The 13,528-nt window shown below is 43.5% G+C and overlaps 1 protein-coding gene across 7 annotated transcripts in view; it reads right to left on the bottom strand.

Moving 5' to 3' along the window:
• The window catches only part of tox2 (TOX high mobility group box family member 2), a 104,522-nt gene that overhangs the window by 12,474 nt on the left and 78,520 nt on the right, over positions 1 to 13,528 (bottom strand). For 4 of the 7 annotated variants that reach the window (XM_029114128.2, XM_029114130.2, XM_034287316.1 and 1 more), the window contains 2 exons: positions 2,767 to 3,006; positions 153 to 395 (listed from right to left, as the gene is read on the bottom strand). In XM_029114128.2, coding sequence (XP_028969961.1) covers positions 153 to 395; positions 2,767 to 3,006 — 483 coding nt within the window. The remainder of the gene's footprint in view (positions 1 to 152; positions 396 to 2,766; positions 3,007 to 13,528) is intronic. The other 3 variants (XM_029114129.2, XM_034287315.1, XM_029114132.2) reach the window with 2 other exon arrangements.

Raw genomic sequence — 13,528 nt, 5'->3', positions numbered from 1 at the left:
GGACATTTACGCTTGCCATACACTGATATGCCACATTGTAAATGTATATCAAGGTCTGCTATTATTATTTAACTATTTTCATCCGATGACAGGAATTTCAGGAAACACTCAAACTCCATCTATCACGTTGAGGGTGTAGCGAGAGTTCGTACCTGTTTCTGCTCCTCCCCCAGGCTGTCCCACATGGACGCCACTATCTTGGACACATCCCCGAAGGTGGCGTTGGGGTTGGAGCCCTTGATGGCAGCCTGGGTGTCCCTGAAGAAGAGGGCGTAAGCCGACACGGGCTTCGACGGCTCGTTGGGGTCCTTTTTCTTCTTCTTCTTCTGTGGTTTGGGCTTGGGCTTCATCATCTCAGAGGATGGTCGCTTCTCGCCCGTAATCTGGAAGAAGATCAGTGAAATGGCAAACAGAAAGCAACTTTATTAACGTGCCTCGTGTTTTTTCTGGCCCACTTTTGAGACCGACCTTTTGAATTCCTCACAAGAGGACAGCCGCTTAAACTCACAAAGACACGACAACTAAGAAACATGGGTATATCCGCATTTCCTTTTTAAGAGGTCATGTCTACAACAGTCCGACATCAGACTTGGTATGACGTCACTGGTTTCCGTCATTACAAACGTTCACTCAGCTACACTGAGGTGGTTGACCACTCTCTACCCCTCTGGCTTCACATCCCAGTGCACATCGCCTTAGATTGGTAACGTTTCACTGCGTCACACAGACAAATGAACATGGTCAGTGTGCCGGCTCAACCGTGTCCATGCCCACCAGACAGCCAAAACAGGTCTGCGTTCCCACCATCAAGAGATTCAAGTTGCCAGTCAAGTGTAAGAATAACATCCTTATTGCAAAGTATGACCCAACTCTGGTCCGCGCTCTAGGAAAACAGACCGTCTTTATGAGTGTTTGCAGAGTTAAAAATACAAAATAGTCAATAGTTTCGACGGTAATTAACTACTTTCTGCGTTGCGTTTGTCATTAGGGTTGATTGAAATGTGTTACAACTGTTATTAAGAAAGCACTGAGAAGGTCAAATGGAAATGGAAACCACTCTTTTCAGTTACATAGTGCTGTTACTTACAAATAATGTTTAAAGACACACTTCATTGCAATTGGATGAACCTGTTCACAACAAAGACATTTTTATGTGATCACACTGTAATTACTCTCTTGTTTTCAACCATTATTTAATAGAAAATGTGAAAAATCGCATCAGTCTCGTCTAACTAAAAAGTCTGTAGAACAACTTATCTATATAGTCAATCACCAAATGTTACTGACATTGTTAAAAATTACTTATCAAAATGACATCAAGGCAGAATGACTTCCTGAATGGGGTAACGCTGTACATTTCCCATATAATGTTCCAGACAGCACTCTTCTTCAGAGTTTCATTAAAATAATGGAATCACGTTTATGCAACGGAGCAAAACGCACTCAAAATCACAACTGTTTGTAGCCAACTATGGCCGTGACCTGGATGTTGAATAAATTGGCGGGAGGCAAATTCAATGATATACCAATAGGAGAGATTGTTATTGATTTGTGTCCATACATGGACAGCCATGCACAACAGGGAGCTCGTATGGCGCAGAAAATATTGTTGTTCATAAAACGGGGCCATTTGAACGTCGTGCAGCTGTATGCTTCTGTGAAGAATATGTGGCAACACTGAAGGAACACCCAGGTTCAATTTTACATTCACCTTCTAATCCCCCAGGTTGATAGGAGGAAGACAAAATGCACTGAGAGCTCTGACTGCTGAATCATTTCTATATGCTTTGTTGTATGGATTTGCATAAATGCAATTAATGGAACTAGATGAGTATTCATATGTTCTTGTCTAAGATGAGGGAGATGTGCTTTTCCCGGGAAAAGGACTGAGACACTCTCCTTCTGTCCTTTTCAACACTCGAACAGCAAAGAAACCCACCTACTGATGGACGCATAGTGGCCTACTATAATTGACAGTATACCCAGAAAAACCTTAGAGACATTCTGTTTGGTGTTAACTATCTCCAGGTTATTGTCGACCACTTCCTGACGGGAAGATTGGCGACCAGAACGAGTCACTGCTACCATTGCTGTAATTTAAAACAACTGTAATGTAAGGGAACACAGCTTCTGCAGGTTACCACACATGTGGTCAATCCAACTATGACGGCACAAGATATTTAAATATGAATAAAGCATCAGACTTAAAAGGGGATCTTTTGTTTGAGGGGAAACTTTAAATGCGGCACCAAGTTGTTTCTGCGTTTTCTGTCTTGATGTGACAATTAACAATGTGCAAATGCAATTAAGAAGATGACACGGTGATAATGGATTCCCTGCAAATCCAACATTACAGGAGCATTTCAATTAAAATAGTGCAGACAGAAAAACAATCATAACAAAGGGGAAATAAAAAGGCTGCATTGTTTTTAGTTTGAACTGGGATTGAGAGCTAATCTAAAAAATACCAGACGGTCTCTAATTGGCATGTGTCCTAAGAAGGCAAACAAACAAATTAAACAAAACATTTGCCAATACCTATGAGATTCCAGATATGTATGCTCTCATAGAGACACTGCAGCATTTAACACCCTACAGGGTGGCTGTTTGAATAATTGCCAGCAAGTCACACAACCCTGTCTTAAAAACATCTAGTCACAGGCTTCGGGGAAAACTGAGAATTTTCATTTGGCCTTGCAACACGCCAGAAGACCAGCCTGACACCCTTGGTTCAGCTAAGTCACAGAAGCATTGCCACATCAGTACCTTATGGTGAGAATCGGTCTCCTCGTCCTGTGTGGAGCTCGAGGGAGAGGGTGTGGCCGATTTACTTCCGGGAGGCGAGGGAGAACCGTGGGTAAGCGTACTCCGTCCGACCTGAGAGTTCAGTTGGGACAGTGCGCTCATGGGATGGTGTGACAGTATCCTAGGTGATCTGTTTATCAGATGGGGGTTGTGACGGCTGAGGTCATAATGTGAGCCGTCGTGGCGGGCCATCTCCTGGATCTGGGTGAGAGAAGAACACCAGCTTTACCACCTTAACTTTATCAATTGTACATTTCCAATTTGCCTAAAACCCTGGCTTCTGCGTGAATGAGGGAAAACGGTCAGCGGGAGTGAGTGTGCCACAGGCCTCACCGCTCCACTTAGGCAGGTCAGAAGCCAACTCATTTAGATTTTCCCACTCGCCTCAGTCACCACTGAAACTTTTCAGGCCAGCCGATCGCACCTAGAGGCTACATTTTCGAAGGTGTCGAATATCAAGCAAAGTCATGCGGTCTAAATGACGTCGAAGTGCATTTCATTGAGCACACACACATGAATCAAAAACGCTATCTGTCCCTTCATCTCCATTTTTAATTTCCAAAATAATAAATCATAATCTGCAGATTCGCAGTGCCACCCCCCCCCCCCCCGTGGAGTACTGTCAACACCCTCTGATGTCCTCGCCTGGGGTCTGCGATCGAGAACAGCTGAAATCGTCACGCAAACCCCTTGACGTTCAAAGCGAGGTGGGCGGCTTCTCGTCGCCCTTAGAACATCATTAGGGTAATCTGTGACAAGCAGGTGGCAACATGGTCACCGTTTACTCGATTTTCCAGTTCCACTAAGTACCAAGACGGTGCCGAGTGCAAGCTGTGCTTGTACAATAACAGCCTATGGACGGAAATGACGACGGCTTGGTCACTCGAGTAAAACCAAACCGCTTCACCAACATAGGGTTACACGCTTTCAACTGACTGATTAGAGGCAGCCCCAATGACCCATCCTGAAAGTAGTGGTCCTACTAGTCTAATAAATACCCTATAATAACAACATCAAAAGCCTTTTTTGCAAATCTATCAGGACATACACGAGGCATAAGCAGGCCCTAATGCAAGCATAACCGGGAAAATGTTTGGCAATTTACAGATCGGAAAGTGATGAACTAGCATTTATTAGCCCTGTTAAACATTCATGAGTTAAATAATACATTGCACATTAGCGCTGTGCTAAAAAGATCAAATTGCGGGCGTCCTAGCATATGAGATCTTGATAAACACAAGCAGAGCACGCTAGATGAAGGGTTAGCCGCTCTGTAAACATAATTGGCCCCAGTAGGTTGCTGAGAATAACATGTGCTGGTAATGTAACGTTGTAGAGAATACGGGGCTCCTTTGAAAAACCCAAGAATATTTACAGGACATTAGATTTTTTTGTTTGCCTCGGCAGCTGCTAACAAAAGGCAGCCTGAACAAAGACATTCCTTTTGCATTTCAAATAACTGTGCCCTCCCCTCCCCCCCCAAAACAGGACCTTCCAACCTGAAATCATAATTCAAAACACCATCACTCCACTTCTCAAACATGGTGAAATAGCTTCAGTGAAAAAAAGGGAGGAAAAAATAAGAAGAGAAAAAAAAAAATCCATTAATTTTCCATTTTCGGTGGAGCTGCTCTTTAAGGGTCTTCACAAACCAAGAAGCATTGAAAAACCAATTAATCAAACATGAATGGCCTATCATAGCTACGGCAGACCTATTTCCATAGCAACAGCCTCTGGGTGAAATCGTCACCCTTTAATCTGAGTATAGTACATTTCATATAAACAAAAAAAAAAAAAAGGACAAGAGATGCAAAAGAGTGTCTGGGTACACGGTTTCCTGCCTCCGCCTATCTGTTTTTATAAAACAGTTGAGGAGTTCTTGGGACAAAAGGAATTACCCATCTAATCCTTATTTTTAGGGGGTGGGGGGGGTGAGTCCTATAGCCAACTACTATCAATCATGTTCTATTCTCTTTCAACCAAAACGTGAATAATTCATGATATTTGTTTGAAATCCTGTATAGATACATTATGCCACTATTCATATTCTGACTCGTGCTTCACAGCATTCTCTTCAACTTTACCTTTTCCCATTTAAGCTGATTGCTTAAATGTAGGTTTACCAGGCATATAAGCCGGAGAGTAATATTAAAATTCATAAAAAAAAAAAAATGTATAATCAATTCCCCCGATCTGGATATGTTGATAAATCACTTGAAAAGGAGGACATTGCAGAACATGCAGTACATGTCAGCAGCTTCAGACTGTGAAACATTTCTAAATATACACTTAAAACTGCATATTAACTAAGTATCGTATTTCCCCTACACACACTATTATTGCAAAAAAGCAGGGGCCCCTTGTGAAAAATGTGTTGAAACAAAGGTTAATTGAGTAACACCTAGCACCAGGTTAGATAAAGTGTGTGTAAACACATTGTATCCACAGAACTTCCTTGTGCCATCTCCAGAACCATGACAACAAGAGAAAACTGCAATTTTCTTGGAGCAAAGGTTTCCTAACAGGTAAACCGCAGAAACACTGTGTCTATAGAAACTACAGAGACACAAATATACAACATACAGTTTCGTTTTGTGCCCGATAAATTAAACGACTTTGATTTTGGTCCTAAAAAATGAAGGTACATCACACAACAGTTATGATTCTACTACCTTTAAAAGAAAAGCAGGGACTCTAAGATATGAACACATGACACCAGAACTCCAACGCTGAAAGCACACATGTGGAAACCCTATTCATGCAATTCATCGCAATTCCAAGTCTTATTATCACATCCTCAACAGTTGTCAAACCAAATCGCTGTCCTAAAGGCGATTTTATGAAATGTTTTTGGAGTGCTGTATACATGGCCTATCACCTGAAGAGAGACTCAGAGAGAGAGAGAGAGAAGTTATCACGTAGCAACATCAGTCACCATGAGCTAAATAAAGCAGGTGGGTGACGGCTGTACAAACATTATGAAAGAATCTCACAAAGGTTGCCGGTTGCCATAGGTACTGTATGCTAATTCGTAAACGGTATCATCTCTGGACATGGGGGGAAGTGCTGTCTGGGTAACAGGCTTTATTTGGCCATTACTCTCACTGACTCGCTGCTTCACAGTACTATGAGAGACAGACAGAGACATACAGAGAGAAAGGCAGAGACAGAGACACACATACAGACAGGCAGAGACAGACAGACAGACAGAGACACACACACGCTCACAGACACACACACAGAAAGACAGACACAATGAGACAGATTGACAAAGACAGGCCAGCAGTTCAAATGTTCTCTTTATTCTAACGGTACATTCGCACTGTTTGCGAAATTTCGGATAGCCAACGCTAGCTTCGCCCATATAGTGCTTCTATTGTAGCATACTTGTGGGCGTGTCTGTGGGCGAACAAGCATCATAACAGCAGGCAAGCTGTGTATTAAGATTTGAGCAGTACAAATGTGTATGAAGGAACGTCAGCTTATTAAAATTGTTACAATTGGAACAGAAAAGTTCCTCAATTCATATGCCTCATTTACGTAATTTTTACAATCTGCATTGCTATCTACCAAACCAGCTTGCTAAAATTAGGTAGACACCAGTCAACTAGTATTGACACCAGAAGCACCAATATTTCGGCCACCTGTCTCCACGCTGCATTTCTTTTGTTTGCGTCTCTGTAGGCAAATAGCGAGCAATCGTATAGCTCGGGGAAGCCCGGCCATCACTGCTACTAAAAGTTTTTAAAAAGGACCGCAAAAGCAGGTTTGTTTAATTCTGTTATTTGTATCGTACGGAGAGCATTTCACAACCACCTACCCAAAATCCCGTGATTGGTCATTCCCCAGCAATAGGCCCAGGTTATTTGCATAAAGTTGGAAAATCTGAACTTTTCCTTCTCTCACGGATCCCACGCATCGCCAAACATGCCACTCGCTCACTACATTTCCCTTTATTGAAATGAATTGAGCCATTGCCACCATCGCGAATAGTATGAATGTACCGTAAAAGTGTAAATAATAACGCCACGTTTATTTATGTTATTAGTGACATTGAAATTGATGGGCGGCTGTCTTGTCTGTGCCTTTTGGATGTGGAAACAGAGGGAAATGTACACACATATACATACCGCACATGTACACACGCACACACTTATTTGGATATTGCATTATCAACGTCCAGAAGGATCCATCCGGACGACCCAAACTGCGATGCAAAAGCGGGACCAAACGTAGCTTCCTTTCTGCTGTTATGGTACCAGTGTTTGTATTCACATCTTGTGCAGCATAGTCAAATAGGAGTCAAATAACAAAGGCTTTCCAATTTTGCGCGGCACATTGTGTGCAAGATGGAATATCAGAAAGCCATTGTTCCTCTGATCCTCTGACCTTACCTTTAAAATGGTTTCATCGCAGCTCGGATTGCCTGCACCATTTGATTTAGCTAAGGGGATTTGACCAGCAACATCCCTGCCACAGTGAAGGGAACAGAAGTAGCGATACGCAGAGAATACAAACCACGCACCAAACACAACACATTTTCGTCTTGGGAATTATTTAATGTCCCTCAAATCAACTTTATACTTATATCAGTGATTCTATTTAAGAGCCAAGAGAGGCAGTGATGGACAGGGACAAGAGAGTGACTCACTGTAGAGTGAACAGTCCTCGTGTTGTTCTGACAATGACTCCACAGCATTCAAATTATATTACATCACGCCAATAACTCCATTTAGGACCGGATGCTATGAAACGTTTCATGGTTCTCACTTTCAAACGACACTGACACCAGCACCACTGTGTATTGGTTATTTGTTAGCTGCAGTATTGCAATGGAATGGTAGTAAAATTGCGGTATGCATCGCCAGGCATGGCATTGTCATGTCGAGAGACACACAGCTTGAACCAAGTGGGAGACGGTTTCAGCGGTTCACTTTAGCTGAAGAGATTGTTTTCTGATAATGTTCAACAAGGGAGGTGTGACAGCTTTTGTTTGCCATACTTTTGAGCCAAAAGATTTTTGACATAATACAAACAATGATTTAGAATCCAACTGGCCTAAGATCAGCTTTGTTACTAAACAGAAATAAATCAAGAGCACAATTGCAAATATCGCAATTCAATTGGAAATGTTCATTTATTTAAGAAGTACTGATTATTCTGGATGCAAAGGAAAAATATTATGAACTAGGATGTTCAAATCCAGAGTGCTGATTGGTTGAAAGCTGTGGTACATGAAACAGTATACATTTGAATGAGTCACATTAGTTTTTACTGTAACCAGTTTATAATAGCAACAAGGCACAGCGTCATGATATATCAGAACATGCACACCACATCTCCTTGTAAGCTAATTTGAGTTTTTTGTCCCTAATTACATTGTCTCTAAGGACCAATCCATTGGGAATCTAGGTCTGAGGTACCAAGCAAAACAGCGTGTCCAGATGCGACGTGACAGTGTTTCCTTGGTGAAACCAAAACTGGCTTCAACACACATTCAAATCAAACGAGCTTCACCGCAGCACACCTCAGCCTTTGATTGAATAGCGACCGTACCCTCCCGCCTGCTCAGCCTTCCTGCCCCTGGCCACACCGGGGAAAAACCCAGGCTCACCCGGCCCCTCTCTCCTTCAGCCCCTCCCCCTGTTCACACCCTCCCTGATTGGGGCCATCTTGTTTGAGAGTGATGGCTCACTCACACAGGTTCACGGTAGCTATTGTAAAATCACTGAGCGTTTAATTGAAACAAATGACTATAATAATAGAACATTATCCCTCCAGGCGCCCAGCCGTGACAGCTTTAATTAGGGCTGTGTTCGAGACTGATCCTTCAAAAGCAACGGTAAACATGCCTTAGGTAGTAGAGAGACAGCCAGCCAGCTACCAGGGGCCCTCATACCGACTACCACCCAGCCCTCCAAGTAAACTCCCCATTCGCCCTCGGGGCAAAGCGCTAAACAGCACTCTTCCTCAAAAGCTCCTGCCATCCCCCCACGCCCCCCCCCCCTCCCCGCCATCCATCTCTGAACCTCATCAAGCTTACATATACCCGGGAGGGTCATTTATAAAAGGCGAGGAGTACTAATAAGAAAGTGGATTTATAAATCATATGCTGCTTAAAGACTCAAAGTAAAAAAAAAAAGAAAGAAAGAAAAGGAGAACCGCCTGCTGCTGGGCTCTTCAGACTTCTGAGTATCGTCAGGGAGACGCAACATAATAAGGACTGACAAACAGGTGACTCTTTTGGATAGTCACAAAGGGAGGCTCGCGATAATGAAAGTAATGACAAAATGTGTTTTAGGTATCGGATACAAGGGGCTTTTCAGAAACGTGAAGTGGACGATTCCCGAGCTAGTCTTTCATCGTTTTACACATTCAGTTTGAAAGGAACTGCAATACGATTGCTCTTTGTGCATTAAGTCAGTCATTCCCATTCAGGAGTATAAATAGCATGTCGAAGCCCACCTGTATTTACTACAAAACAACAGCCAATATGTCCAATTGGATGCTAACAAAAAAAAAACAGAGAACATATTATACAACCTACACTTTCTTTGGCTGAAAAATGACAAACACTCCTCAAATGAGCAGCATCAGACACTAATGAAACGCAGCTGTTATGTCTCAGGATGACATTGAAAATAACACACAGGTATGTGAATGCTGGAATTCAGCGAAGTGGCCCTTTTCTCTGTCGATGTGCAAACCAGAGTGTCAAGGTCCTGGGGACGGTTGGTTAAACCTGCACCCCTTCTGGTGGACTTTTCAAAACAACGCATGCTATTGTATCCTTCCTACGGTGTATCCTACGGTGTATCCTACGGTGTATCCTACGGTGTAACCTACGGTGTATCCTACGGTGTAACCTACGGTGTATCCTACGGTGTATCCTACGGTGTAACCTACGGTGTATCCTACGGTGTAACCTACGGTGTATCCTACGGTGTATCCTACGGTGTAACCTACGGTGTAACCTACGGTGTAACCTACGGTGTATCCTACGGTGTATCCTACGGTGTAACCTACGGTGTATCCTACGGTGTAACCTACGGTGTAACCTACGGAGTAACCTACGGTGTATCCTACGGTGTAACCTACGGTGTAACCTACGGTGTATCCTACGGTGTAACCTACGGTGTAACCTACGGAGTAACCTACGGTGTATCCTACGGTGTAACCTACGGTGTAACCTACGGTGTATCCTACGGTGTAACCTACGGTGTATCCTACGGTGTAACCTACGGTGTATCCTACGGTGTAACCTACGGAGTAACCTACGGTGTATCCTACGGTGTAACCTACGGTGTATCCTACGGTGTATCCTACGGTGTAACCTACGGTGTATCCTACGGTGTAACCTACGGAGTAACCTACGGTGTATCCTACGGTGTAACCTACGGAGTAACCTACGGTGTATCCTACGGTGTAACCTACGGTGTATCCTACGGTGTAACCTACGGTGTATCCTACGGTGTAACCTACGATGGGGAAGGTGCACACTGTGGGATTCAGACCAAGGTGCCTGCAACAATATGTCTGGTATAGAGCCTAAGATACCGTGGACCTCAAAGAAAACTCATGCAGACGTGTTATTGGCGTACACAGCCCTAATATACACTTGATATGGTGGCGTGGAATTATCTGGAATTATCTGTGTTTCAGCACAGACTGAAACACACCTCAGCTGCACTGTAGGACAGCTATTAACTACTAAGTCTCTCGCTCAAAGTGAGATGGAGACAGAGTTACTAATAGGAGCTCGGCTTTAACAGCAACACGCCACAGCAGTCGACTTGAACAGGAACAAATCCTGGGTTGCATAAAAAAAAAAAACGAGGTTTGATATCCTCTCACATATCGTGTGACTGAACAGGGGCTACTAATCACCCTGCCGCCTTTTCAAAATGGAGACTTGAAAATGGTGATTTGCCGATCGCGGTGTCCCCTTCGGCGTGTGCCTCCGTGTTCCTCGTTAGCGGTAATGTCAGCGCACCCCCTTTCCTCTTGTCTCCGGCACCTCGCCGGTCCCCCAACGCACCCCCAACCCTCACAGGGGAGAGCACCTGAGCCAACGTCTCATCTCTGACATGGCATGTTTGAGACTACGAGGAGCAGCGAGGACACACCCCTCCGACAGAAAGACAGCCGGCATCCCAAATGGCACCCTCACCCCCCCCCCCCCCCCCCCCCCTACGCGGTACACTCTGACCTAGTGCAATAGGGCCCTCGTCAAAACGAGTGCACACTGTGAAGGGAATAGAGTGACATTTATGACAGTGGCTCTGAGCCGCTCTGCTTCTTCTAATGAGAGCACAGACTACAGTCAAAAGTGTCCCCCTCCCTCTTCCTCACCTCTTACACACACACACACACACACACACACGTTTTTACTTCTGAATACCACAGTGAAGAGCCCTTAAAAAAATCCAAACTTCTATTAGTCCTAACCCTAAACCTAACTTAACCTCAATAACCCACCATCTGTGCCTAAACGTAACCTAGTCCTAAAGACTAAGACTAAACCAACCAGGACACTAACCCTAATTTGAACCTTAACCCCAACAGCAACTTTTACACTTATGCCCAAAAATTTGCAAATATTTACACGCGCTCACACACACACACACACACACACACACCAGACCGACAAACACATGCAAACAGGAGCCATGGTAACAATTAAGTGAACCAGCTGGAGAATTCTGAGAGTGTAAGTCTCTCATGGACTCTTCACATGATCTTGACAGAAGATTTCTTCACATTGTGGACCTCCAAAGAGCCAACCGCAGAAACGTCACACAAATGAGGAGCTAACATATGGCCCACTACAGTATGTCTGACTGGGCTCATCTGACAGTGTAATGCCATTTATGTAGCCGATAGAGATCCGCCATCTTGGATTTGCGATCATATGGGATCTTTCCCAGTAGCCAGGAGTGGCGAATATTCCTCCAGGCAGAAGTGAATGGGCTGATGGATGGCAGAGTTACGGCACCAAGCAATATGAACACGATTTCATGGGATGATAAGCTGCCGCCGAGGCCCGTGGCCAAATGTAATGTGAAATATGAAATCCTTTATCTATGTAACTGCATCACGGTACCAGGTCCATCTGCTGCTGCTCAGTCTTGTATGGTGTGGTTGTTGCGTGCCTCTCAAATGAAACCCTCTTCCCTATTTAGCACACTACTTCATGACCACTGGCCACAGGACTCTTATCAAAAAAGAAATGGCACTATGTAGGGAATAGGTTGCCGTTTAGGACACAATCATCCCCCCCCCCCCCCCCCGATGAGGTTTCGATGCCTGCAGACGAGCAACTCTGGTTATAAGCATAAACACGATTAGCATACAGTACGTCAACACTGCACCGTACTTAGGGATTGAAAGCTTTCAATGAGTTCTAATCATTTGTTTAGAGTGTCATGTTTTTTCACTTCCACTCCGGTGCAATGAACTTCCCCCGACCACGCTGACATGATACCGGGTCGTGAACCACGCTGACATGATACCGGGTCGTGAACCACGCTGACATGATACCGGGTCGTGAACCACGCTGACATGATACCGGGTTGTGAACCATGCTGAAATGATACCGGGCCGTGAACCACGCTGAAATGATACCGGGTCGTGAACCATGCTGAAATGATACTGGGCCGTGAAGTGGGCCGCGGATACTTAGGAAACAGACATGGCTACAAAATAAAATCTGCCAGTGGAAATGGACCAAGAACACAACTGGGTTAACCAGAGGACTGGTGACAATCATACAGTGTAGACATTTGAATGCAGTAGAAAATAAACAGTATTTTCTACTGCATACTGTTTGTATTTGTTTGTACAGTGTTGTATTTGAGGTCATTAATGACTTTAGTAATGACCTAAAATACAACACCAGGAGTAGAAAGAAACATACGATCCATGAGGAGATGACTGCAGATGATTTTGAGCATTAACGTTAAATATGGGGAGCTAGGTGGGAGATATCCATATGAAATGCAATGTTGTTTATCATGGATGCCATCGACATCAAGGTTCAAGTTCAAGTGCATACTACAGCGTATTAGCATCTGTGCTGATATGCCTCTATTGTTTTAATATTACCCAAAAAACACTATTTGAAAACTTGTGAAGGGCTACTTCAGACAGGGCGATCTCAACCGTAAACAACATGTAGCCACTTGGAGACATACACTATGTTTTGACAAGGACTTCATGGACAAGGTCTACCCAATTTTTACTATTTGCCGTTTAGGATACTGTTAAATGAATATGAGAATAATTTTTCCGTTGGTCTGTTCAAAAATGTTGTAAAATGTCACTGTTAATTGATTATGTGGGTTGAGTTATATTCACATAAGTTACCAATCAATGCTTCAATTATTAAACCATGTCTAGGACAATAGCCTATAATAACAATAGGTAAATTGTCAGATTTGCTGAGAACACTAAATTGACGTGATTCAATCAATGAACTGACAGCAAACTTTTAAATTGTGCAAAACAACATAATAAACAAAAATATATTTTTATGTAAGAACTTCCTTATTTCTAGGAACAGGCCGTGTTCTTGTGTTCCAGTGTTCTGCTGTTCCTTTGATATTTGGTTCCTGTGTTCTGTTGTACTGATGTTCCTGTGATCTTTTATTTCCTAGCCTGGTTCTTAACCTTGCAGTGGAGTTGACTGGTGTTATAAAATGGTGATTCATTCAACACTATGTCT

Source organism: Esox lucius, chromosome 17 (assembly GCF_011004845.1).
Source record: "Esox lucius isolate fEsoLuc1 chromosome 17, fEsoLuc1.pri, whole genome shotgun sequence".
Taxonomy (NCBI): Eukaryota; Metazoa; Chordata; class Actinopteri; order Esociformes; family Esocidae; genus Esox; species Esox lucius.
This window is presented reverse-complemented; position numbering and strand designations above follow the sequence as displayed.